The following is a 25769-nucleotide window of genomic DNA, read 5'->3' on the forward strand; positions in this document are numbered from 1 at the left end:
ATTTTGTGATTAGGTTTTATTGTGACGGTCAACATCTTTTTCTTGAAAACCTGTTTCATTTAATGAAAAAGCCATGTAAAAATAGGTCTTGAAAATGTAAGTGTAGTTCATACACAAAACAAGCAAAGCTGCATTGTTAGCTGGTAAAATGACTTCTGTTTTTTTTCCCCAATGAGGTCGGACTTTGGATTGATGCTGGAAGCAGGTATGAAAATGAGAAGAACAATGGAACTGCTCACTTCCTTGAGCATATGGCTTTCAAGGTGAGTATAAGTATTGATGTAGAAGTTTCCAGTGGATTTCTAGGTTATTTATCTTTAAAGATCAGCGATAAGAACTTTGTCAGAATTGTATAATTACATTTTCCAAATTGAGGAGAGGAAAAAATAAGCAGACAACTTAGACTTTGGTTTCCATTAGAAAATGAAGCTAAAGTCCTAGTTCTGTGTAGCTGATACACAGCTATAGGTTAGTAACACAGATCTAATTTTAACTAATTTCTAACTTGTTGTAATAATCTTAGAAGATACACATCCCCCTTTTGCCAGCTTTTAATTTTCATTTGGGAGCATAGTAGGATTTATATCTGACTTTCAAGCTTGGGGAGATTAGTATGCCAGTTTTCTTTCCAGAATACTTTTTGTTTCACTTGATCTTAACTTTTCCAGACAAGAAGTAGTAATAAGGAGTAAGTAAATTAAGGAGTCTAGTTTGATTTTCTTATTGTTTTATTTCAGGGAACAAAAAAGAGATCTCAGTTAGACCTTGAACTAGAGATTGAGAATATGGGAGCTCATCTGAATGCGTATACATCCAGGGAACAAACTGTGTATTATGCAAAGGCTTTTTCGAAAGACTTACCAAGAGGTAACTGCTTTCATTCATCAAAACAGCAAAGAATGAGATGCTTATCCAGCTTGTGATGAGGCAACACAGAATGATGCTTTTGCAGTGTAACAGTCCCTTCTGTCCCAGGTTAAAAGTCCTTTCTTGAACATCACAGGAATGTGAGAATGCAGGTTTGGAAAGGAGAATGCCAGCAGGGAAGTTGATATTTGAAACATTTTTGTCTTTAGATTCCTGAAAGAAAATACATTTTGGACTTCTCCCTTCCTGCAGAACAAGTCTTTTGTCCCCTTACAAATATTATTAGCAAATCTCAGGCTGCTTGGTCTTTGGCCTGGGTTTTACTTTTGAAACCAGATTTTTCTGGTAGTCTGAAAATATGCTTTCCTTTCCCATCTCTATTTTCAATTAGCTGTGGAAATTCTTGCTGACATAATTCAGAACAGTACTCTGGGAGAAGCAGAGATTGAGCGTGAGCGAGGAGTTATACTTCGAGAGATGCAAGAGGTTGAAACCAATTTACAAGAAGTTGTCTTTGATTACCTTCATGCTACGGCCTATCAGAAGACAGCCCTAGGACGGACAATTTTAGGACCCACTGAAAACATCAAGTATGTCCAAATTTGTGGCTGTCTTTAGTTATGTTTAATTTTATTTAATTGAACTTTTATATGTTGAAAAGACACATCTGAAAATGTAGGGAGCAGCGTTACTTTTCAGTTTTACCTGGAAGGTAGCTGAAGTTGCACTGGTTGTAACTGTAAGGATTCCCCTGTTGCCTTAATTCCCCTGTATGCAGGCATCAAAGGGTGTGTAAACTTCAGATGTCTACTGCATGTCTTCATCATTTGCCGTATTTTTCCTGTTTGTTAAAGATGCATCTGAAACAAAATTAGAAATGCTCTTTTTTCCTGTGGGTTTATCATAAATACAACTGCATTTGCACTCCTCTTTCAGCATTTGTTTATACCAGTACAGACCAGGAGACTGCTAAATGTGCTGTTTTCAAATTGGCATGAGATCATTAGTGGATCCAGTTTCCACCCGAGTTGTGATTCTCACTCCTTCTCAGTTAGAAGTTAGAAGAGTTTTGAAAGGCAAAATGTGTCAAGTTTCCATTTCCTTTTTAGGAAGTTACCCTTATTTTAGCTTTCTGCCTCTATGCAGCTCTGTGCAAAGATATTCTATTTTTCTGTACACTTGTCTCTTTTTACTGTAATAAACTTTACTAATGCAGTAGTGATGTTTCCTTGACTGTTTCTAGATCCATAAACCGTAATGACTTGGTGGAGTACATAACAACACATTACAAAGGACCCAGAATGGTCCTGGCTGCTGCTGGAGGTTAGTATGAGAGATTTGCCCTGAGTCATGTGAAACTATACTTAAAATAATGGTTTTTAAGTTTCTGGGAACAACATGATGAATTACCCGTTGTTCAGTAGGCCCTGGAAGTTCATTGTTAGCCCTGTGTGTTTTGTCCCTTACTCTTTGAACTTTTGTTCCCTTTTCCTCTCAGTAATATTCCAGAAACTTTCTTAAACCAGTGACTGGAAGTGGATTGGAGGCCAAGGTCATTCTTTCATGTGGGCAGGAAAAGAGTGGCCTAGAAGGGGTTCAGTGTGAAAAGAGCAGGACAAAGAAAGCAGAGAGAAAGAGGAATAACATTGAGGCTAAAAGGAAACTGCTTATTTTGGTGTAATACTAATAGAAGGCTATTGAGGAGAATTAAGGAGGTTGATCATGATGACCTTACTGTGTGTAACAGGTGTAAGGATTCTGAAAGTAGGGCATTAAAGCAGGGGAACAATAAATAACTGGTTGAGTCTTTAAACTGCACAACAATTTAAATTAACTGTTTACAAAGTAACATTACAAAGTATGTGAAATATCTTTGTCCAGGGGTCTGTCATGATGAGCTACTTGACCTAGCAAAATGCCATTTTGGTAACTTGCCATCTGCTCCAGAAGGAGGACTGCCACCCTTGCCACCTTGTAGCTTCACAGGTAGTGAGGTAAGGTGTTAGATGGCTTTTTGAGCTGTCCCTTGTATCCCTATCAGGACAACTGACGTGGTCTTTGCTGTCGAGAGCAAGCTGTTCAGCCACAAATTAAAAGGTTCAGCAGATTCAAAGGTTTCTTGCTCCCAGTGATGGCAATGGAGTAGCTGCTTTCCAAAGCAGTACTTCCCAACTTTTCTAGGACAAGCCTCACTACCACCACTTCTTCTGCTTCATCAGTTTCTGGAGGAATACCTTCCTCATCCCTGCTGCTACTTCCCTTTTATCCCCTTGCCTACGGTGTTGGACCATTTCCACTTGTTGAGATTCACTGATTTAAAGGATATGGCAGAGAACTGAGGCATCTGTGTTCTATTCCTGGCTCTGTTCAGGTTTTGAAAAGTAATCAGCTTTCCTTGCTGCTGTGAGTCACAAAATTACTTGTAATGCCCTCCCTATGTACGTGGCATTAGGCTTGCTGGTGGCAAAGTGCTCTGAAATTGCCACAGGGAAGACTAGTTAAGGCCGATGTTAAATAAAGCTTCATAAGCTTTAATTTTTGGTTCTGTGTGTGTGCGCTTTATAATACAGATGTAATGGAAATGTCTGTCTCGTGATTTTTAACTTCCTGTATACATTCCCCTGCACTGATTGTACTACAGCTACTTTCATATGTTCCCACAGATCCGCATAAGAGACGATAAGATGCCCTTGGCACACATCGCGATAGCTGTTGAAGCTGCTGGCTGGTCGCATCCAGATACAATCCCACTTATGGTAGCAAATACTCTGATAGGTAATTGGGATCGCTCCTTTGGAGGAGGCGTGGTGAGTGAACATGCAAGCACCTTCCTGCTCTTAATGAGGCTGGTGAGATCTCTCTGATGGGTACTGCCAGTACAGAACCGTTCAAGCCTGTCTGATGGCATTACTAGTACTTTATGGCTGTTTCTGAATGTCCTTTTTTGGAGTGGGAGAAGGGGATCCAGTTCTGAGTCTGAGAGAATTTGTTGCCCAAGATTTAGGAAAATATTAGGAAGTGGTTCTAAACCACCAAAATAGAGGTCACTCGAGGTCTGCCAGCCCTCATGGAAAGTAGGATGTTTCATACCTGTATGTCATCAGACATACCTGTGGGTATCAGTAACTGTCCTTTTCTTGAACCCAAGTAGCTTTGTGATTGTGGCTTCAATCCAGGCTGTTACTTGGAAATGTGAGATTATGTGCAGGGAAGGAAACTGTTGAGATGAAAAGCTGATAACCTCATAGCGTCTGCTGGAGCCTGTGTTACTACTGCATGTTCTGTCATCATTGAAATGAAAACAGGAGGCCATGGAGGTGCCTGGTAGGCTTTCAGAAAACTGCATAAAATAATATATTTTTCTTTTGTCTCAGCAGAATTTATCCAGTAAACTTGGTCAGATTGCCTGCCATGGTAACCTGTGTCACAGTTTCCAGTCTTTCAACACCTGCTATACTGATACAGGGCTGTGGGGACTCTATATGGTCTGTGAACCATCCACTATAGAGGACATGGTGCACTTTGTTACCAGAGAATGGTAAGCTAACAACTGTTTCTCTAAAAAGATTGTTTTCAGTGGAGGAATACAATTTAGAGAATAGCAATCATTTAAAGAGAGTATTTTCGTTCCTCTGCGTAGGCTTGCCTAGAAAAAACAAATGCACCAAATTCTGAGTCCCAACAGCCAGTTTCTAGCATCCTTACTTGGAGTGAATAGCTTAAGGTTTAGGTTTGATTTTCTTTTTCTGCCTTGGAAGAATAAATCCTAACTGTAGTTAATGTAATAGTGTTCCTTGTACAAGAAAATATACCAGTGATTTTTTTTTTTTAATTGCAAGTGACAGGACTTACAAAACTGTCAAATCTTTTAGAATACTAAGTCATTATACAGTGCGTGTGAACTGCATGTTTGACATCTGAAAGAGTAATGGTCATGAATGAGAATAGTGAATGTGCAATTACCTACAACTACCATTAGTAGTTACCCATTCTGCAGTTGCTATCTCACATGACCTACCAGGTGGTGGTGTTACATAGAGCTCTAGTGAGTACATGGAGAAATGAAGTCATGTAAGGTAGGTGAGCTGTTATGTATAGAATTATGAAACCTAGGATTCTAGATGATGTTAATTAATCCAAGGTTTAAATCTGTAAAGATGTCCATAGGTGCAACTGTAATGCTTCAATTGCAGATGTGATTAGAAACAGGCACATTATTTAAGGGTTCTAATCTGAAGTGGGTGAAGTTGAAACAAAAGCAAAAAGAAAACTTGTAAGTGAGGGGTTTCTTGAATTGCGTAGATCTCGTATGCCATTATACTATGAGATCTTTGTAACAACTCATGGAGAAAAATAGCATCGTTTTAGCTGTCAGTTTGCTGCAGCTTAGCATCAGAGAAGATCTGAACCAGAGCAGAAGAAGAATAATGTGTTAAGATATCTAATGCATCCCTCTGTCCTGGTGGAATGTTCCTTAGGCAGTGCAGTGAATCACCTCACCAAGAGTCAGGAAGCAGTGGATTGCCTTCTAGGCTAATTACCTCTAATTGTTTGGTTCCTACTATCTTAGCAATAACTGTTCTAAAGATAGCATGCATGGACCACACCTGGCTCAAAATAATCAAATGAAATACAGCTCTTTTAAGGGGAAAAACTCGCTCTTGGGTATACTGGTATGCTTCCAAAAAACCCTACTCTTATGCTTCTACTTTGCATCCTATGGCTGGTTTCCTTACCAAACTCCCTTACCAGCTCTGTCTATAGAAAAGAAGTGCCTGGTAGGTGTACTAATGTATATGTACCTTTTTATCACAGGCAATCTTGAGTGCTTACAGCTTACCATTACTTAATGCCTTTGGATTTAAATGATTTTTCAGGATAAGACTTTGCACAAGTGTTACAGAAAATGAAGTAGCTCGAGCAAAAAATCTTCTGAAGACAAATATGCTGTTACAACTTGATGGTGAGACTTATGAGAGCTTTTTATTCTTAGTGGAGTTGTACGCTGATAACTGAAGCATATTTTCCCCTATTTTAGGCTCCACACCAATCTGTGAAGACATTGGAAGACAAATGCTGTGTTACAAGCGGCGAATCCCAATTCCAGAACTTGAGGCAAGAATTGAAGTAAGTAGCACTCATGTTACAACTTTTAAATTAGCCCACTGAGAAATTTAATTGCTACAGGAAGTAACAATACAGAAGTTAGACTGTTTCCAACTGTTTTGGTGCCTGTTCTCCTGGATTAGAAAAAATTAGGATCACAAACTCTTTTAGATGAGAGGGGTAACGAAGATGTCTCTTTACTCCTTTTAGGCTATCGATGCCCAGACTATTAGAGAAGTTTGTACAAAGTACATCTGTGATAAGCACCCTGCAATTGCTGGCGTGGGTATGTTGTCCAAGTTTCCCTACCCTCCTGTGACCCCTCCACACAAATCAGTTTAGCATGTGTCATGGCCAACTTTCTTTAACTTCCAGGTCCAATTGAACAACTTCCAGAGTATAACAAAATCTGCAGTGGCATGTATTAGCTTTGTGAATAGAGAGTAACAAGAACTTCCAGAGTGTTTGTTTTTAAAGCTCAAACAAACAAGCAAGCCCTACACTCCTGTTTAAAGCTTTTGAGTTGGAGAAAAATACATTTGAGAAGATTAGAACTCAAGAACCAGCCAGGCCCGTGTGTCTGTATAATTAAGGAAGGAATAAAAACACATACAGTATTTGCATTTTTATTATAAAACAAAGATTGTCAGTAAGAGTCATTTCTTGACTTTAGTAGCATTCATCACTTGTTCTTGAGCAGCTTTCTTCGCCTTGACCATTTCAACAAGTTCCTGGACAGTTGGAAAAAAAAAAAAGAAAGAAGATACTTACCTAAATGCAGAACTTCTAGCAATGCTGTAGTTTTGAACACTACATACATTCAGCCTGAAACACTGGCTCTCAACCGTGAGGCATCTAGGCAGTTTAGTATCTTAAACCAATTTCTCTTAGAAACAATAAATTAATGGAAGGTCAATGTTCATCTACTTCCCTTGTATCAGGAACTTCACCTACAAGAGGCTAGGGATAGGACTTCACCATCTGCACGAGCTTGCTGTCAAATGTTAAGACAGATTTCATGGGACAGAATTCCCTTCCCACGCCACCTTGTGTTAGTTTAGTTAGTTGTCAGGTGGGGAGAACAACAGTAAAAGCAAAGGATTCTACAAGACCTGGACTAATCACAATCATAGAAGGAGTTAAGGTACCATACCTTATATCGCTTCATGCAGTCTTTTTTTGACCGGCCTGGAACAGCTGCTGCTATTTTCTCCCATCTCTCAGGAGTATTTACTGGATAAGTCTTCAATGCTTGTTCTAGAAGCTTTTGTTCTTCTGTAGTCCAAGGGGATGAATCTAAGGGTGATCCTGTTTTTAAATGCAAAAGTGACAGTAAGAAAAAAAAAATATTAATAAAGAATCTATGAGATATGCCTAAGAAAATACTGTGAAGTCTACTACAACTGATTTAAAACCCTTGCAGTTTTGTGATACAACTAGTCTGACATAGGAGCTACCCAGCAGAGGTAAAAAAAAAAAAAAAAGCAACTCTGAAACTGACTGGACAAGTGGCCTATAGGATGTTTAAATAAAGCACAGAGGAGTAAATTAGAAGGTAACATCTTTCACTGTCAGCTGGGTATTAGACTGCCACAGCATTAGGGTAGCAATGCAGCTTTGCCTTTTCTGTTTCAGTAAGGATCACTTGGTAAGGAAGCACAACCTTCTGCAAGTGTCCGGAAAATTTGATGAGAGGCATTTGGGGATTAACAGGAGACCAGATCTTAGCTGTAGGATGATCCTGTATCTCAAGTGCATACCCTGCTCTTACTTGAAAATATAACACCCTCTGAGGAACAGATGATTTCAGCATCAGACTTAACCTATTACCTCACCAGGAAGCTTTTCAAACTGTTGCTATTTAGTTAACTAGGGCTTTTACTGTGTGTACCAGAAACCCTCAAACCCAGTAACAGGGCCTGGATCACTTCCTTCCTGCATAAATTTGTAAGTTTGTTTGTAAGCATGTCTTAAGTTCTGGGTTACTTTCTTTTTAAGAGGCAAAGCAGACAACTCTGCAAGAAGGGCTCCCTTTTCACCTTTACCTTCAAATCGTTCTGAGGGAGCAGCACTGTCCATCTGAGGCACCACACCATGTTCTTTTTTAAATTTGTCAAACGCTTTCTTGTTTATATCATCTTTTTGATGAGGGTCTATAAGCAACAGACATTGAATAGAATAATTATTGCAACAAAATTAAAGCCAGATGTAGTAATAAAAACATTGTGTAGCAGATTATTAGCTTACAATAATCACATAATAAAACCCCCCTAATTCTGATTTCCTTTACCATCATTTTAAAGAGGTTGGTAAATTAAAAAAAAAAAATAATCAATCTTTCAGGATCCAGTAAACTTTGCGTCAAGTGTCAGGCTCTCCAACCCCTATCCTCCTTGTATTCCTTAGGTGAATACTTTCTCTGTATAGGTTTAAACCTGAATCTGCAAATTCATTGATATCAAAAGGGATTATTGGGCTGTGGCACAAAACTTACAAATTACCCAGGGTACAAGCATGGCAGAGGAACAGGAACACTGGGAAAGTCTGAGTCCTCCCTGTCAAGTATGTGGTTTGGAATGGAAAAACTTCTTGGAAACTTTGGGTTTTTTCCTTATTTAGTGGAATGTTTTTATTTCCCCTGAGAACTTATTCCAGGGCTCTCTAGGCTCCATTTACCACAAGCGGAGATGGGCCACATTAATTTAGGTGTCTTCGGTGCTGAATCCCAGCATCTTTTAAGTAGCTGTAGCTTCATCAATTCCATTTATTCTAGATGCCTGCATCTGCAGAGATCCCTCTTGGAGGCCCATTTGTCTCTCGCTCAGTGTAGAGGAGCTTAGGCAATGCACGTGGCCTAGACATCTGTGCATCAAGCTAGATTAAGAGAATTCCCGAGTGTCACTCATGAGTGACTTACACAATAGCCATAAGGCCGAAAATACTGAATAACATAAGACCTCTAAATCTTCCATCTGGTCTACATACCTTTTGGGGATATATAAAGTATTTTCTCATAATAGCAACACAATGCTGTTAAAGAAAAATCAAGCTGTACAGAAGCATGCAGACCATCTTATTACAACAATAATGTCATATAAATACCAAGCTTTTGGAGGCTCTTTGCTTTATTGATGACATCTTTTGCTGTTCGTTTTATTCCAGTAGTAGAGTGCAAGTTCATGTAATTGGCAATAACTTCCCACCTACAGCAAGAATAGAAAGGGTAAACCAGCACATAACACAATAGTTTATGTTCACACAAGCTATGGTCAAGCTTCTCTACACATTTATATCAACTCCTTAGTAAGTTTAATCATACTTAAATACATATAATGGAAGTTTCCCTTAAGAATTCAGTCAGCTTGGATGAACTTGGCTTCTGCTCCAGAAAAAGGATGGGGTAGAATGTAGGTAAGTGCAAATCTCTAATCCTCAAAACTGCTTGGCTGTTGCTTTCCTGAATTCCCTAAACACCTCTGACATTAAACACTGCAGGCTGCACTGAAAGGGCTGATCTGTTGCCAGCCCCGTGTCCACTGCCCCCCAGAACACCTAAACATCAGATAAAGGGGCTTCAACAGGAGAGAGCTGGAACAGCCCTAGCCCCAGAATTATTCCTAGAAAAATGGAAGAGAATATTTGCACCTGATCAGACAGGAGGATCGTATCTAGGCCTGTGTTCTCAGTAAGTACTTGACTGCTGACCTGCAGTGCAGAAACAGATACTGGTATCATCATAACAGAGTATGACAGCTTTTGTTTTTCAAAAGCATCCAGATCTTGCAATGGAGGCTTCAAATCTGTGAATCCTAAGTGGAAGAAGGCATTTACATTCCTGGGAAAGAACAGGATTTAAGGCATGTGCCTATTCTTCATGCTTATTACGAAACTGATTGCTAGTGCCACTTTCTCTGAATCCCAAGCCTTTCGCTTTTCCCCTGGCTCTCCTCTGAAGAGAACTGGCACACTGAGCCCGTATCAGGATCATTCAGGTTGGAAAAGACCTTTGAGATCAAGTCCAGCCGTTAACCCAGCACTGCCAAGTCCACCACTAAACCATGTCCCTAAGCACCGCATCTACAGCTTTTTAAACTCCTCCAGGGATGGTGATTCCACCATCTCTCTGAGCAGCCTGCTCCAATGCTTCAGCACCCTTTCCATGCAGAAGTTTTTTCTAACATCCAATCTAAACCTCCCCTGGTGCAGCTTGAGACCATTTCCTCTTACCCTGTCGCTTGACGTCTGGTAGAAGAGACCGACCCCCACCTGCCTACAGCCTCCTCCTCTCCAGGCTAAACAGCCCTGGTTCCCTCAGCTGCTCCTCACAAGACTTGTGCTCCAGACCAGTCACCAGCTTCGCTGCCCTTCCTTGGACACGCTCCAGCATCTCTGTGCCTGTCTTGTAGTGAGAGGCCCAAAGCTGAACCCCGTGTTCCAGGTGCAGCCTCACCAGTGCCCGGTACAGGGGGGCATCTCTGAGAATTTTCTTCCTTCTGTGTAAAGGAGAAACCAGCCTCACGTTCCCTGTGGAGCTATTGGAAGTAGCTTACACACTTGTATTCCTACCCAGCTGCATCACAGTCACTGCTCCAGTTTTGTTCTCCACTTTAATGACTGGAGCCTGTCCTGTAGTAAGCCCTGTGGAAGCATACACCTCAGCATGATCTCGCTAATGGACTGAGGCCGAGGTTTGGGGGAAAACAAGATACAGGGCCAGAGCTAACTCCAGTGACATGAAGAGCTGGTGTCTAAGGGAAAAGAAACCACAGACTGCTCAACAGTCACGGAAAAGGAAGAAGTTTAGGGAGTCCTTACACTGACATCATACTTAGGACAGTCTGAAAGTAAGTCGTATTATGCTTGTTATTTAATTAAAAATTGTTAGTAGGGATTTTAACACCAAACCAGAGAAGTACCTGGAGTTAGTCCCTGCTGGGAAGAGGTTCACAGCTTTAATTAACAACTGTAAATCATCTTCTGGCCAATTTTTGCTTCCCCCTCCACCACCAGTGGTTGACTTTTCTGAACTCTTTGTTGCTTGGCGCATACGAGCTTCTGCCTCTTCTTTCTCTCGCCTTATCTGTTCATTTATTTCTTCTATCTGAAGGATTGTAAATAAGTATTATTTATTTAAAAATTTTACAGTGACACAGCCCCCTCTCTATGGAATTGCTTTCAGCCTTGAATTTTGTTTAGTTTCTGTTCTGTACATTACACATAAGGAAATGGAGGTGCTTGTCTGCTCCAGTATTATTTCCCTCCATCCCATGTGCAAATTTGGCCATCCCAGGTTAGAAGTTACAGCAGGGATCCATCACAAGTTCCCTAGGAAATTAAATGAACACTCCCAGGATTAAGGTAAAACTTCTGAATTTAGGGTGAACATCCAGGCTAACCCCTGACTTACAGGGACAGATCCACAAAAGTATTAAGAACCTAAAGTGACCAGCGCGGGCAGTTAAACATCCACGTTGAACGCACTTGATTGCCAGATCTTCCAACCTAACTGCTACTTAAGCCTGGTTACACCAGAAATTCTCAATTACTATGGTTGTACTAAGTTAGCATTAACTGCAGCAGCCCAGATTTTAGTTTCTAAGTGCTTACTCAGGGCTAGATGGTTATGTTTAGTTTGTTAGCAAGCAGTTCAGCAGAACTTGTGTTATCCATCGCACATCTTTGTGAACTGTAATCACGTCTTGAGACTGTGGTGTGACACATGTTTAACGTGTCTGCTTCTGGGTATACCCAGCCCAGTCTTGGTAATATTAAAAAAGCTATGCACTTGCACCTGTTAGCAGGATGCTCATAACAGGTTTCTGACTGTCTCTCTCATAATAAAAATCTCGCTGGCAAAAGGGAAGTTATCTGGTAGAGAATTTTTATTAATGCAAAAGTGGAATAGTTTTAACAGAGACAGAAAGGTGACTGTCCCATGTTCAGAACACGCTCCTGGAGGCTGGGAGATTGGATTCGGTCCCCTGTAGAACAAGAGGGATTTGAGTCTTAGTCTGATGAGTAAACCTGACCCTGGGATGGGGACAGATCATCTTTCCCGCCAGGAAAGAAAGTTCACAGCTGTGAATCCAAAGCAGATGAGAGGAAGTACCTCATCCTTTCTGCACCATGTAGGTTCAGTCTTATTAGTCCAAATAGCTTTTTCCTACTGGCAAATTTAGGCAGATCCTTGCTGAGTTTTGTAAATCTTGATTGCATGTGTCTTGCTTTTCCCATACTTTGGTATCCAACCCACTGGCCCTTCCAGTGCCCACAGCCTGCAGCACTTAAGCCCTTTTGTGGATCCAGCCCCAGATCACAAACACCAGACTAGGATTTTTCTTGTGTAACAGAATAGGTTAAGACTGCCCTCCTTCCCCTCTAGGTAACTGCTACCCATTGTTGGGCAAAATTAAAGTCCTCTACTATTTCTGTATACGGCACAAATGGTAGGCTTTGTGTCCTTTACTAATTAAAAATGCTTTATTTTTTTTTCTCAGCTGTCCCTGGTTATTTCATCAGCCGTAAACTGCACTATGTAAAATGGAGCAGAGATCAAGTCTGCCTGGGGAATCTGAAATTCAGGTCTTTGTGTTCAATGGGCAGGATTCCACAGCAGCTTTAAGTTAGAAGCATCTTACTTTCACGTAGATTTCACAAATCAAAATACTTTGTTACTTTGATTTGACACTCAGCATAATTACCTGTTTTACTACAGCCGCCTTTCCTCCTTCCCTTGTTGTGGATGTAAGTGCTTCATTCAAGCATTGCAGACTAAAAATAAATTATTAAGTTACAACAGATAGCTAGTAGAAAGATGGGTATCAAAACGAGCAGAAATCAGCAGAAGGAAGACTTACCTTGTTAGCTCAAGACGTTCACAAAGCTTTTCCACCTCCTCCATCATTTTTACACAATCTGCCTCATTATCAGAAAAGTAATTCCAGTTCTGGAAGCAGAAATACATGTTCTACAAAGTTCTTGAACTTTATTGTCCTGTTCCTTCAGACAAAGGCTTAACACACAGCATTCTTCAGCCACTGCTGTGGTTTGGACCCATTTGGTCAGCTTTACTCATAACTCAAAACTGTAGAGAAGTGTTTTAGTATTTTGCTCTTTAATAAACCCACTTTCCGTACCCACCTCCAGCCGTAAGAACAAGCAAGCATGTGAAAGGGTCTGATCTAAGCAAATAGAGTAATTTCACTGATGTAACCTGTATTTCACTATAATAATATTTAAATACCTTGCATGTCGTTCTCAGTTTTTGCCTTTCCTTCTTGATTGCTTTTTTCTGTATCTCTTTTTCCTTTTTTGCTACTAATGCTTGTTGCCTAACTTCTTCTTCCTCCTTTTCTTTTGCTAACCGTGCTGCTTCTAATTCTGCTTGTCTTTGCTGCAATCAAAAGGGAAAAAAACCACCAAAAAAACCTTGAAGTCACACTGTTATTGGGAAATTCAATATTAAAATGTGCTGTTTCTGCTTCTAGGGCTTTTTTTTTTGCTTGGTTTGTGTTATTTTTTTTTAAATGCATCAATACTTTAATGATTGGTTTTCCAAGAATTTTGAGGGAGGTGATCAAACATGTACCAGTTGACACTAATTGACATACTCACTGTGAGGACTCCTAGTTGATAAATCTTGATTTCCTTTACAATGAAGACTTAAAACTGTACGAAATTTCTTATGCCTGCCCCAAGAGTATAAGCTTGGAAGAATGCTCTGCATCATTATTAGCATACTATCTTGCAGTGCTCCAGTATTGTCTTTTAAGTCACTTTTTAGCACCTTGCAGTTCCCTTTCATTCCTGGTGCTGTTTTCAGAGCCATCTTTTCCAAACTGTTAATATTAATCAAATATGTTATGTCACCTTAAAGTATTTCATACCAATTAACCTTTCACAGACCATACATACAAGGCAAGCAGCTGTATCCATTTTATGAAAAAGGAAAGTAGGCCACAGAACTTAATGACTGCCTCAAAACCAGAGGCAGCGTATGCAACAGCTGAACTCAATGTTAGAAGGATTTTTTGTTTCAGAGCTGTGCATCTTGTTTTCATCTCACTCTCAAAAGGTTGTCACTCTTGCACTGCCTGTTGTACAGGGATCAAAGACAACACATCTATAAACCCCAATATAATTCTAACAGTAGCTTTCTGACACATGTAGAAGCTGAAGCAGTGGATCAGGTGTGAATGAACCAGGGGGTTTCAACCCAAATAAAGTAGTTAACTTACTTTTTCTTTTGCCTCCTGCTCTTTTCGTTTTGCTTCTACCTTTGCTTTCTTCTCTGCTTCTTTCTTTGCCTTTTCTTCCTCCTTAAATTTCTTTATCCTGGGATCACAGCTGTACGCATTGTCTGGCAGAAGAAAGGATGCATCATGCACAAAAGAAAACCAGGAGATTTCCACTGTTAGTTGGTAGATATCTCTTAAAAACACCAGCAATTTTTATGCTCACCAACAAGTGTCCTAATTCTGTTCATTTCTTCTTTTTTTCTCAAGGCTCTGGCAGCTCTGTTCTGCTTTTCAATCCACCTCCTTTCATCTCGACTAAAAAAGGGAAAGCATAGTTCAGTGCGAATACCCTACAGTGTCACTCTGTTAGAAATTCATCAACAAACTTTTTTTTAAAAAAAAAAGTTTCCCCGCACAGATGCTCTTCTCTGAATACTTCAAAAACAGACTTCAAAAAATGAAGTTCCAGGCTCCAAGCTCATGTCAAAAATGCTAGGTGTTTACACAACTACATAAACCTGACACAACAAGCTGCTTATCTCTCATTGCAGGGAATGAGATCATGGACTTTATTTCCAAAACGCAATCTACTTGTTGACCTAACATTAAACCCAAGCAAAACAACTGAAATGCTGGTATACAGTTTAATTAAAGAGCAGCAATATAATCAATGCCCATTATCTCAATTATACAGATTACAGGTCACATCAAGTAAACCATCTGCACAGAAAAAACACTTTCTATGAAGTACTGTGACAGTCTGGTAAAATCATGTTGGGTTCACTCCCGTAAAATACAGCTCAGGGTTAAACTGATTACAAATTGGCTGACTAAATAATCTGGAAGTATTTGTCAGTGCTGTCAAAGAGGCGGATTTTTAGTGTATCCTCACCCACACAACCAAATACATGACAATATACCTCAGAACAAAGGGCAGTCCCCATAACACAGTAAGGAGACTGCTAGAGTAGGTTGAAGGTTTAAGACATGAGCAACATCACCTTTGGCAAGAAGGGATAACAAGAATCACAACCATCTGAACAGAAGATGAAACATATTTCTCTCTCAAGTAGAGCATACTATGTACCATTCGTCTAAACATTTCTTTAAAAAGGACACCAATGACAGGAATAAGCATAAAAAAAATAGCTATGCATTTCATTGGATGGCCCAATGAAAAGCCTAGAGATTAATCTGTACAATTTATAAAAAAATACAAGTGATATGGAACTGATTGCAGTGCCTTCACAGAATCTTCACAGGAGAGAACGCTGGGTCCAGAGAGGCTCAAAAAATTTAATAGCAGGAAAAGGCGTAAGAGAAAAGGAACGAATGCCTAGCTACAGCCTGAATATGGCAGTTTGTAGCCACAAAGCAAAGTAACTACTGAATCTAACTACAAAACTGATTTCTATTCAGACTTGGAATAAGAGGTTAATACAATGCAAGTTATGTTTATACAAGGCCAACTAAACAAAAGGTTGCATCCTGTGAAATATGTGTTAGACTAAATGATTTAGTGCTCCATCTTGAACATTCTGTGTTTATAACTGTAGGAAGGATAAAAACAGTATGTATTTTCCAATGGCAACATGGTCCGAGTTACTCAACTATCACTACATCAATAAATACACGATTTTTATTAACAGCAAGCCATCAGAACTAATCTTTATAAATTCTAGGAAGTATCACTTGTGCAGTTTAATAAAGAATCAGAGGGAGAAATACCTGCTTACTTATCTGCTCTGTTCTGGCTCCAGGTTCAGCCTGTGTTTGGGACTTGCTGGAACTGCAAGTCTGGACTTAAATGAACACACATTTCAAAGCACCTCAGAAATGCCTCTGTGATGCAAGCCAGAACTACTTCAACTACACAAATAAGACAAGAGAAGCCCACAGGCAGTCCAGGTCAAGTCCACGACTGACTACTAAGCCGGGAGCGTGGAATTCAGTCTTAGTTTGGCTACCTTTCTTCATGTGACTTACAGTCTAATAGAAAGTTGGAAAATCTTGCTATATCAATCTCCCAGTCTCCTGTCAAATTTCTTTTTACTTACATACCATTCTGCTTTTTCTTTTTCCTCTTCATCTAAATAAGAAAACTCTCTCCAGGAATCAAAATTATACCTGAATTAAATAAATAAAAAAGAAAAAAAAGTGTGAATAAAAAACCCCAAACAGCAAGAGAATTACAAATAATCTATCTTTTCTACTGTTAGGTTTTTGTAGGCAATTATACTGGTATTTACAATTTATAATACATAATTTACAATTTTACTGTACCTATAATAATTCCAAGTCTGTTAGGTCAAAACATAAGACGCTATTGAAAGTAATGATTTACATCTCTCTGTACTGTAGGACAGAATACGTTTTAGGATGGGATCAGTCTCACCAACTCTAAATGCCTACAGTGCAGCTGTCTAAGCTCCCGTTATAGGCACTGGAGATACAGTGCAGCCTGTAGAGTCCAGAGAGAAATTAATGTGATCTTTATATAAGGGTAAGTCAAGCCATAACCTACTGACTTTATTGAACTAGACAGACTTCACTTAACTAGGGGAGCTTAAATATCTAGTAGACACCCACTAAAATCACAAGTTAGGCGAGATGAACCCCGCTTCTAGTCTGTGGGTCAACTTGGTTCACAGCCACTGTGGTCAGGAACTGCCAGAAGCTCCCACTGTAACTGAGTTTATGATGCAGAGGTGTTAGCTAGGAGAAAGCCAGCTCAGCTTTATGGAAGGCACCAGACAGCTGTGGGGTAATTTCATGACATTACTAGGTCAGAACAGACCACAGCCAAAAAGCTACATACAAAACAGTCTGCAGGTCCTTTATAGTGCACGGCTTGAATACGGTGACTAGAAACTGAGGTATCAGCTAACTTACCAAAACGAATAGAATGCATCTACCTCTTCAAACGAGGAGTTCATGTCCCCAAGTTTAGGAACATTTTTCTTATTTGACCACCTGAAAATAAATGGATATATTCAAGAAGTTATATATATAATCTTAGTTCATAACATGGTATGTGTTAAGTACAGATTCAAAATACCAAATTAGAGGGCACCCCCCCCACGACAGGGGCATCAGCAAAGAGAACAGGAGAGTTCCTTCTGAACATCCTCCTCCAGACTGCCTTTTTTGAGGAGCTCCCCCAGAAAAACAAACTCCTCTTGCCCCAGCTCGGTGTGCCTACAAGGAGATCTGACGGAGCACAAACTGTCTTTGTAGGTATTCAATTCTCCACACACATTTTCCCGGTAGAGAAGCTTACAGAAAGTGGACAAAAGGTGCTCTGTGAATAACTCGGCTCTGTGGCAGGCTACAGGAAGTTTCCCACACATTCTAATGCAGTATGAGGAAATCAAGCATGCTCTGCCTCCATCCTGTTTTTTTCCCCTACAAAGAGTGAAATCTTCCATAGGCATTTGTTATTTCATGACATAGCATCCATTTCCAAACAGAGAAAGGAACCTATCTGACAACCACAGATCCAGGTCTGAATCTCTGGAATATTTGATAAAATATTCAATGGACCTACTTTAAATAACAGATTGTTCAGAATGTGTTGTAAAGTGCCTCGCACAATAAACCACCTCTTCTCATACAGGTAAAAAGGTGAAATAGACTTCTATTGTGACAGCCTTAATACAAAGTTAATTGGCAAGCATGAATCAAATGCAGAAAAAAAGTCACACACCTTAGGAGAGAACCACCAAATACTGATAGTTACATTTATTTTCTCTTTTAACCAGCTAAATTGTGAACATAACTATTGTCTTCTGTTAATGTCTCACCCTCATAAGAAAACCATAAAAAAAGGAATTTTTAGTCAGTAGCATACACACACTTGGTATAGTGAATAATTTTAAGATGAAACAACGTGTTGTACAAGGACAGTAAGTAATATGGAACTGAGAACAGACTTTTTTTTTTTTTTTAACCTCATGGGTCAAACTCTATGCGACCAGTGTGACAGTTCAGATTATTTTAAAATGAAATCATAGAGAATGCACTATTTTATTTGTATTACATTTCTAGCAAATCAATGCATCTCCCAGCATCCCTTGAAACCACACCTGTTTACAAAGACAATGCCAGAAAATTTTGCAAATGCTGATCCTCCAGCAACAGCAGAGACAGTCTGACGTAGCTTACCTGGCATTTCTTTCGAAAACTGGGGAAAAAACTTCAAAGAAGTTTTCCTTTGCTTCACTTTTGGAAGGTACGGAGTTATCAAAAGTAGGATCTATGCTGTTAAATGCTCGCCGTTTCACAGGATCAGACAATATTTCATAAGCTGAAAAAAAGTTACCAGAAATACAACATGAGACTGAAGAGAGTCTTCCCCACATGTTGGGAATGTTTCAAAAAAGGTTCTAACTGATTCAAAAGATGCTTTCAGATCTGCATTTGACCTACCATTCTGTACAGCTTGATACTTCATTATTTTAATGACACCAAATAGCACTGCTTTCAATTCCTGTTAGACTAAGTAGGAGGAAAAATTTTTATGAATGTCCTCCTGGTTTGGGCTGGGATAGAGTTAATTTTCTTTCTCAGTATCCAGTGCAGGGCTGTGTTTTGGATGTGGTGTGAAAACAATGTTGATAACACAGGGATGTTTTTAGTTGTTGCTGGGTAATTATTATATTAAGTCAAGGACTTTTCAGTTTCTCAGGCCCTGCCAGCAAGAAGGCTGGAGGGGCACAAGAAATTGGGAGGGGACACAGGCAGGACAGCTGACCCAAACTAGTCAAAGGGATATTTGTCATGCTCAGTATATAAACTGGGGGTGGGCAGCATGTGTGTGTGTTGGCCGGGCCCTGGGAGTCACTGCTCAGGGTCTGGCTGGGCGTCAGTCAGCAGGTGGTGAGCAGCTGTATTGGGCATCACTTAGGTTTTCTGCCCTTCCCTTTGGATTTTATTCCTCTTTCCTTCCCTCTCCTTTTCATTATTATCATCATCATAAATTTTATTTTATTTCAATTATTAAATTGTTCTTATCTCAACCCTCAAGTTTTACTTTTTTTCCCCACAATTCTCCTTCCCATCTCACCGTGGGGCTGTGGGGACTGAGTGAGTGGCTGCACGGTACTTAGCTGCCAACTGGGGTTAAACCACGACAATGAAAAATAACACATTTAACTATGAAGATGTAATAAACTATATTATATTTAAAGTAATATTAAAGCAGTAAATTTGGTTCAGGCACTGGGAGTTTGGGCATGACATCTCCAGGCTTCTATCCTACACCAGATCCTTGCAGACAGATTACATAATGGTCTACTAAGAGAGGCACAGAGTGGAAGCAGTCCCCAAGTTAATACCATGTCAGAATTGGCAAGAACAGGAGCCATTCATTAGAATTTTTGCAGCTCACAGTGAAATTGTACTGAGACTTAGAAAGAGTATAAAATACCACAAAGGTACTAGCCAAAACACGCATGCGCTCTCAGTTTCCCTGTTCTTGCAGTTGGGGAGCATCACATTACTGAATCTTATATCCTGGAAATCACACACTGTAGCTTCAGCAAACTCTTCTTTTTTCTCAAGGAAGTGTAGAACAAGGCTGTTAGTTCTACAATGCCCACTATTTTTCAGTAAGAGTGGAAAGTCAAAGCAACTTTGCATTGTGATCATTCATGGGCTTCTCTGACTGCACCCAGGGACAGAGGACACTGACCCTGAAGGTCAGATCTAGAAGGTGATAAGCTGAAGGAGACCTTGGTGCTCTGTGGTTCTGCAAGTCTATCTCACTGCACATGTTAATGGAGAGAGGAAGGAAGCTGCTGCCTGCCAGTCTTCCCTTCCCCTCGGCCAATACTCTTAACGACCCCTGTTCTCCCCTACACTGCAAGCTAGGAGCTTCAATAACCCTCACACCGGTTTCCTGATGCAAGAAATTCTGTGCACATCTGTTGGTTCCTCTTCCACTTCAGAGAGGTCATGTCCATACAGATCCCCAGTTCTACTCCCAGATACTCGATTCCCCTGGCACTGTATCTCCCACTCGTTCCTTTGTCAGACCCAGCTCTGAATCCCACCTACCTACTCCTGCCTTTGGCAGTTTCTTGTCTCTGTTCCGTTACCACTTGCTCCTACTCCGGCTCCCCCTTCCCTACTACTGCATTTCCTTCCTGCAAGGTGCAGCCTGGAAGCGTTACTCCTCTTCCATGCCACTTTGTGCTTTCTTTCCTGTTTATCCTTAAGCAGTTAAGGAGAAACATATTTGGCTCCTTGAATGTAGAACAAAGAGCATATTCCTGAATTCAGCTGCAGGTTATTCTTATCATAAATACCTGCCAGTTTCTGGCAGGATGGTAACTATGGAAAAGAAAATTTCCTTTGGCAACTTTTTTCCTTTTGACAGCTCTAAAGAAGGCTGAAAACATCATCAGCTCATCTAACATGTCAACTTCTAACATTTTAACTAGTATTGTAAGAAGACACTCAGAAGAAGAAATTTTAGAACACAAGAACACACAAATTCAGAGGTTTCCTCCTGCCTCAACCTTACTGAGTCAAAAAAATTAATTTAAGTAAACCAAAAAAGCCAAAGTCAAAGCATTTCTAGAGATGTAAATCATACACCTAGAACACTCCCTATGGTTTTGGAATTGGCCAGCAGCGGTGTTCTACTTCACTACAGGCAAGAAGGGAAGTATTATTCAATTGAGTTCACTCTGTCATCTGTGGGCAAAAAAGAGCAACTGAAGAAACTGATATCCTACATCAAATCAACAGATGCTCTGCTGGCAGAATAAGTGCATTAGAATTCAGATCTTCCAATCGCTGTTCATCTCTTAGAGGAACTACTTTATAGCACACCAGTTTATCCCGGGTATATAGCTACCTCTAGTGGTTCAGCTTTGCATGCATTGCTCTAAGTGTTTGTGTTTTGTCTCCAAGTGGCGTGGCAGACCACCATCTATCACCTGCATCTCCATGCTGCTTCTACCCAGAGGAAAGTTACATCAATGTGATTTCTATTAATTGAGGCATTGAAATGGAAAAAGAACTTCTCTGGCTTTTTAGTAATTGATAATTCTTTAAAAGGCTAATAAAGTGCTGCAAATACATTCTCAATCTACTTGATAATCTGAAATGTATCTAACAAAAGAAATCAGTTGCTTACCTTTAGTTATGCATGTAAAATAATCATTATCACCTTCTCCAATCTGTTCCCCTGCAGCTTTTCGCTTGTCTGGATGATGTTTCAAAACCATGGATTTATCTAGCAAATAGATGCATCACATTTAGAAACACTTCACCATCAACAGTTTAAAAAAACATCAGGAAGAAAACAGATAGGATTTAATGAATTTTCTTTGATTTCATAGAACCATTTAGATTGGAAAAGACCTTTAAGATCATCAAGTCCAACCACCACCCCAGCACTGCCAAGTCCACCACTAAACCATGTCCCTAAGCACCATAGCCACGGGTTTTTTGAACACGTCCAGGGATGGTGATTCCACCACCTCCCTGGGCACCCTGTTCCAATACTTCACCACCCTTTCAGGGAAGAAATGTTTCCTAACATCCAATCTAAATCTCTCCTGGTGCAGATTGAGGCCACTTCCTCTTGTCCTGTCACTTGTTATCTGGGAGAAGAGACCGACCCCCACCTGTCAGGGAGCTGCAGAGAGCAGTAAGGTCCCCCCTGAGCCTCCTCCTCTCCAGGCTGAACAGCCCCAGGTCCCCCAGCTGCTCCTCACCAGACTTGTGCCCCAGACCCTTCACCAGCTGCGTTGCCCCTCTCTGGACACGCTCCAGCCCCTCAACGTCCCTCCTGAAGTGAGGGGCCCAAAGCTGAACCCCGTGTCCGAGGTGCGGCCTCACCAGTGCCCAGTACAGGGGGCCAATCTGCCCTGGTCCTGCTGGCCACACTGTTTTGGATACGAGCCAGGATGCTGCTGGCCTTAGCCGCCTGGGCACCAACACTCCTACAACTTAACACTATTGTCAGAATTAAAATTATCTCATCTTTGCTGGAACATAAAATAACCACAACTCAGAAACTCTATTCCACCTTCATCAGCTGAAGTAGTACTGATTCTCTGGGACTTATTCTAACATCATGCATAGCAAAGTGCTTCAGTAACTGTAAGCATAGTTAGCTTCAAAAAGTATAATGCAGTTTCAGGACCTTAATTGTGCAAGATTTTACAATTCCCTGTGCAATCATACTGGAAAAATTAAGAAAAATAATTAACGTCATTTGAGCTATTGTTTCTAATGAAAAGCAAAGTAGTTCAGATCAAATAAAAATTGTATTCTATGCCTTGTCAAGTTCTGAACACAACCTGAGAAGAAATTTAGCAAGGAACCTACAGCCATGAGCTTGTGAAGACTGCTGTACTTACCTGTGGATAACATCAAGCACACACACAAGGGTTTGTGGTCAAGTTCTCTCTACTTAGGCCATAAATGGAAAGATAGAACTAGCACATACAGAGTATCTACTAAAGTTGCTACCAGGTTGTCTTGGTATTTAAACAGCAAAACCAGATTTTAAACTGACTTCTTTGCCAAAAAGTCTAGCCATCTTGTCATACAATATAAAACGTACCTTCTTGGGTTGCTATAAATACCAGAGAGATGACATCACACAAATAGTTGTGGCAACCTGCCTTTTGAGAAACAAATCAGAACCCTTCTTAAGAAAGCACAGTATATACTGGTGAGAAAGACTCACATCTCTATACCACCATGTAACAATTGAGTGCTGTTGGGATCCTAAAAAGAGACATACCCTTGTTCTTGCTCAGCATGATTAGTGAGACTACTACTCATCATCAGCATAGGTGCTACTCTATGCTGTGTGAGCATACGCTCCACAGTGGTGCTGCTAAGCAACACATACCTGAGGCAACAGTTTCCTGAGCAAGCTCATAATTTGGTAATTTCCACCTATTTTCATTTGGGAGTATCAGTGCATTCACTGGGGACAGTGATTCTGCTCACACCAGTACAGTTATACAGGCAATCCTTTGCAAAATCAACTCACAAAACCCTCAGCTTATTTCATAAAGGCTATTGAACAATCTTCAGAGTACTTTAAAATCTTCCTCCACTAAATACTTGCATTCTTCTGGCAAAGGCAACCCTGGGTCACAGTGCTTTCTAGAAAAATAAGTTCCAAAGCCCAACATGTTGTTCCTTCACGCGCAAGTACCACAGAATAGCCCCAATCACCTGCAGCCGTTCTGAATCATGTCATGGTTAAGACACAGGCCCATGATATCACTAAGCAGCACACCAGCACTTCCAAGTTCTATCATTTACTTACCCAAAGTGTCAAGGAAACAACCTCACAAGACTACGTGTTTAACAGCCTGGTAACACCCCAGAGATCCAGCCACAGGAACTCCACATTTTTCATGTGGTGAAATGAACAAGAAGAGCAAAACTAAGCTTCTCAGTAGCCCAAGTAACTTTTAGTTACTTGAATACCCTGAAAATCAAGAGCTACTGCTCCATTCCCATGCAACACTTGATCTAATCAGTACGATAACAGCAGCGCAGAAATGTACAGTTATAGTCTCAAGACTACTGACAAAACACACAGGCAAGAAAGACGTGAGCTCAGCGAGATTTTTCAACTCCCTAGATTTAGGCCTGAGGATTTCAGAGCTGTGATGTGAATTTAGAAGGCTGGTAAGCAACACAAATCAAAGACCAGACATTTTTAGACCTGTGAAACAGTAAAAAGCTTGTCCATGACATGTATATATTTTCACGCGGAAAACAGTTGTGTACATCTGGGGAAAAAAAAGAAGTATGCTTATGAAAGAAAGGTACTTACGAGCTGCTTTGATTTGTTTTTGAGTAGCCCTGTATCGTATATTTCCTAGCCCGAGGACTGCGTAATGGTCTTGATTCTGAGGAAGGAAAAAACCACCCTAATAAACACTGATAAATATGACCTAAAAAGCCACAACACGTGCAGGAAACCGGTTCTCCTCCCCATCTTTTAAAAGCAAGAGGCAGAATTCTTCCTTCTCCATAAATATTAGGAAAAGGTTACAGGAACAATTGTCGTAAATGCCATAATTATTGAATAACCAAATATCAATGAATTAAGCCACTCTTACAGCAACTGAAGTAGCTTAATCTAAATTGGATTAAAGCACTGAATTCTAGAGCGTTCAATTATTGGAAAACTGATTTGCTCTCTTTTAGTATTAAAGAGTGCTAATATAACTCCAGAATAAGGGAGGTAGTAACAGGGAGAAGAGACGCGTTTACAGCTTACAAGCAGTAAAATGAAAAGCAACAATTCAAGACTAAGAGCTTATCTCAACGTACATGTGAGTTTGCCCTCATCAACCGATTATGCGTGGAAAACAGAAACCCAACTATAATGCTAAGGGACACAAACCAGTTCAGATGGGGGTGGGAGGAGAGGAGGCAGGGGGTCTTTAGCAGCTGGGAATGGCAGGTAACTTTGACGGGCGATTTCCAGCAAAAAAAAAAAATAATTAGTGCAAGCCTGTATCAACTCAATACCTTCCAGTCCTTTGGATCAAGGGTTTTTAGCATAGGAAATTCTTCAAGTTGTAATTCTTCATCCCCTGATTCTTCAGAAAGTTCCTTCTCATCTTCCAGCTCCTGGAAAGAGGCAGAAACATTTACGTTTCTCCTCTTAATAAATGCTTCAAACCATCTTCCCACAGGTTCCACTTGACAGAGTACTGACGCTATAAGCAAAAACATAAAAGCAACTTCACCTTCTGCGGTTTTGGTTTTTCTTTCTTAAATTAAACCCCATCAAAAGCCCCGCATCACACAAGGCTGCAGCCTGCCGAGCCTTCCAGCTCGCCCTAAAGACACCTTTAAAGTGCTGCTTTAAAGGCTGCAAGAAGCGGAACAGGCGCCTGTCGGGCGGTAGCTCCCAAGCTCCGCCGTGCTCTCCAGTCCGGGAAGGCGCTTCCAAGTGCGGGGAACGCACACGCCGAACGCCACCCTCCTCGCTGCGGCGGCAGAGGCGGTAACTGCGGCACAAACGCTGGGTGCGGGCCGGTCCCCTCGCCGCCCCTCGGTCCCCCCGCCCGCACAGCGGCCGCAAACGAGCGGCGGGGCGGGCGCCACAGGCGGGGGGCGCGGAGTTAACGCACAACGCACGGGAAAGTTCCGCAGCAGCGCAAGGCTGCTCAGCCCCAGCGCCGCAGCGGAGCGGCTACTGCCGCCGCACACGCAGCGGCTGGGAGCGGGGGGAACCCCGGGCCCGCCGGCGGCTGAGGGCTACCCTGCACCCCCCCGGCCCGGGCCGCCCCCCACCCCGCCGGCCGTGGCCCCGCACCAGCTGCGGCCGGGCCGCTCCCGCCCCCCACCCCGGCGGCACCTACCGGCCGACAGCGCCCTGGTGACAGCCGTAACCTGCCCCTCCTGCGCGCCCCGCAGCATGGTGGTGGCGGCGGCCGGCGGCCCGCAGCGAGCCTCGGGCCTGGGCGCCGGGCCCCACTCGCCTCGCCTCGCCGGTTGCCAGGAGCCGGCGCATGCAGGCGCCCGCCGAGCGCTTCCGGGGCGGCGGCGGCGTGCGGCGAG

At 41.4% G+C, this 25769-nt stretch overlaps 2 protein-coding genes across 5 annotated transcripts in view; one reads left to right on the forward strand and one right to left on the reverse strand.

The window, feature by feature from the left end:
* Positions 1-6632, forward strand: part of PMPCB (peptidase, mitochondrial processing subunit beta) — a 25107-nt gene extending 18475 nt beyond the window's left edge. For 2 of the 3 annotated variants that reach the window (XM_040596540.1, XM_040596538.1), the window contains 11 exons: positions 177-263; positions 738-867; positions 1259-1457; positions 2111-2190; positions 2749-2861; positions 3531-3674; positions 4242-4405; positions 5745-5830; positions 5906-5994; positions 6184-6259; positions 6349-6632. In XM_040596540.1, coding sequence (XP_040452474.1) covers positions 177-263; positions 738-867; positions 1259-1457; positions 2111-2190; positions 2749-2861; positions 3531-3674; positions 4242-4405; positions 5745-5830; positions 5906-5994; positions 6184-6259; positions 6349-6401 — 1221 coding nt within the window. In that variant the 3' untranslated portion in view covers positions 6402-6632. The remainder of the gene's footprint in view (positions 1-176; positions 264-737; positions 868-1258; positions 1458-2110; positions 2191-2748; positions 2862-3530; positions 3675-4241; positions 4406-5744; positions 5831-5905; positions 5995-6183; positions 6260-6348) is intronic. The other variant, XM_040596539.1, reaches the window with a different exon arrangement.
* DNAJC2 (DnaJ heat shock protein family (Hsp40) member C2) lies at positions 6584-25756 on the reverse strand. Of its 2 annotated transcripts, none has more exons than XM_040596528.1 (17): positions 25571-25756; positions 24732-24922; positions 24028-24103; positions 21355-21453; positions 18375-18516; positions 17103-17183; positions 16272-16337; positions 14434-14525; positions 14211-14332; positions 13217-13366; positions 12831-12919; positions 12675-12744; positions 10890-11074; positions 9076-9176; positions 8019-8126; positions 7127-7281; positions 6584-6704 (listed from the first exon to the last, which is right to left on the reverse strand). In XM_040596528.1, exons 1-17 carry the CDS (start codon positions 25626-25628, stop codon positions 6630-6632), a joined length of 1860 nt encoding a protein of 619 aa, XP_040452462.1. In that variant the 5' UTR covers positions 25629-25756; the 3' UTR covers positions 6584-6629. The 2 variants fall into 2 exon arrangements, with proteins under 2 accessions (XP_040452462.1, XP_040452463.1); XM_040596529.1 differs by having other exon boundaries at positions 24732-24833; positions 25571-25675.
* Between the last annotated feature and the right edge of the window lie 13 nt (positions 25757-25769).

This window comes from Falco naumanni, chromosome 5 (assembly GCF_017639655.2).
Source record: "Falco naumanni isolate bFalNau1 chromosome 5, bFalNau1.pat, whole genome shotgun sequence".
Taxonomy (NCBI): domain Eukaryota; kingdom Metazoa; phylum Chordata; class Aves; order Falconiformes; family Falconidae; genus Falco; species Falco naumanni.

Excerpts from the sequence above, each read along its gene's own strand:
- DNAJC2 (XM_040596528.1), bottom strand. The coding sequence starts at position 25,628 with ATGCTGCGGGGCGCGCAGGAGGGGCAGGTTACGGCTGTCACCAGGGCG. Across the intron at positions 24,923-25,570 it reads CACCAGGGCGCTGTCGGCCG|CGTCAGTACTCTGTCAAGTG; the intron begins GTAGGTGCCGCC and ends TTTTGCTTATAG. Across the intron at positions 7,282-8,018 it reads TCCCTCAGAACGATTTGAAG|GATCACCCTTAGATTCATCC; the intron begins GTAAAGGTGAAA and ends ATTTAAAAACAG.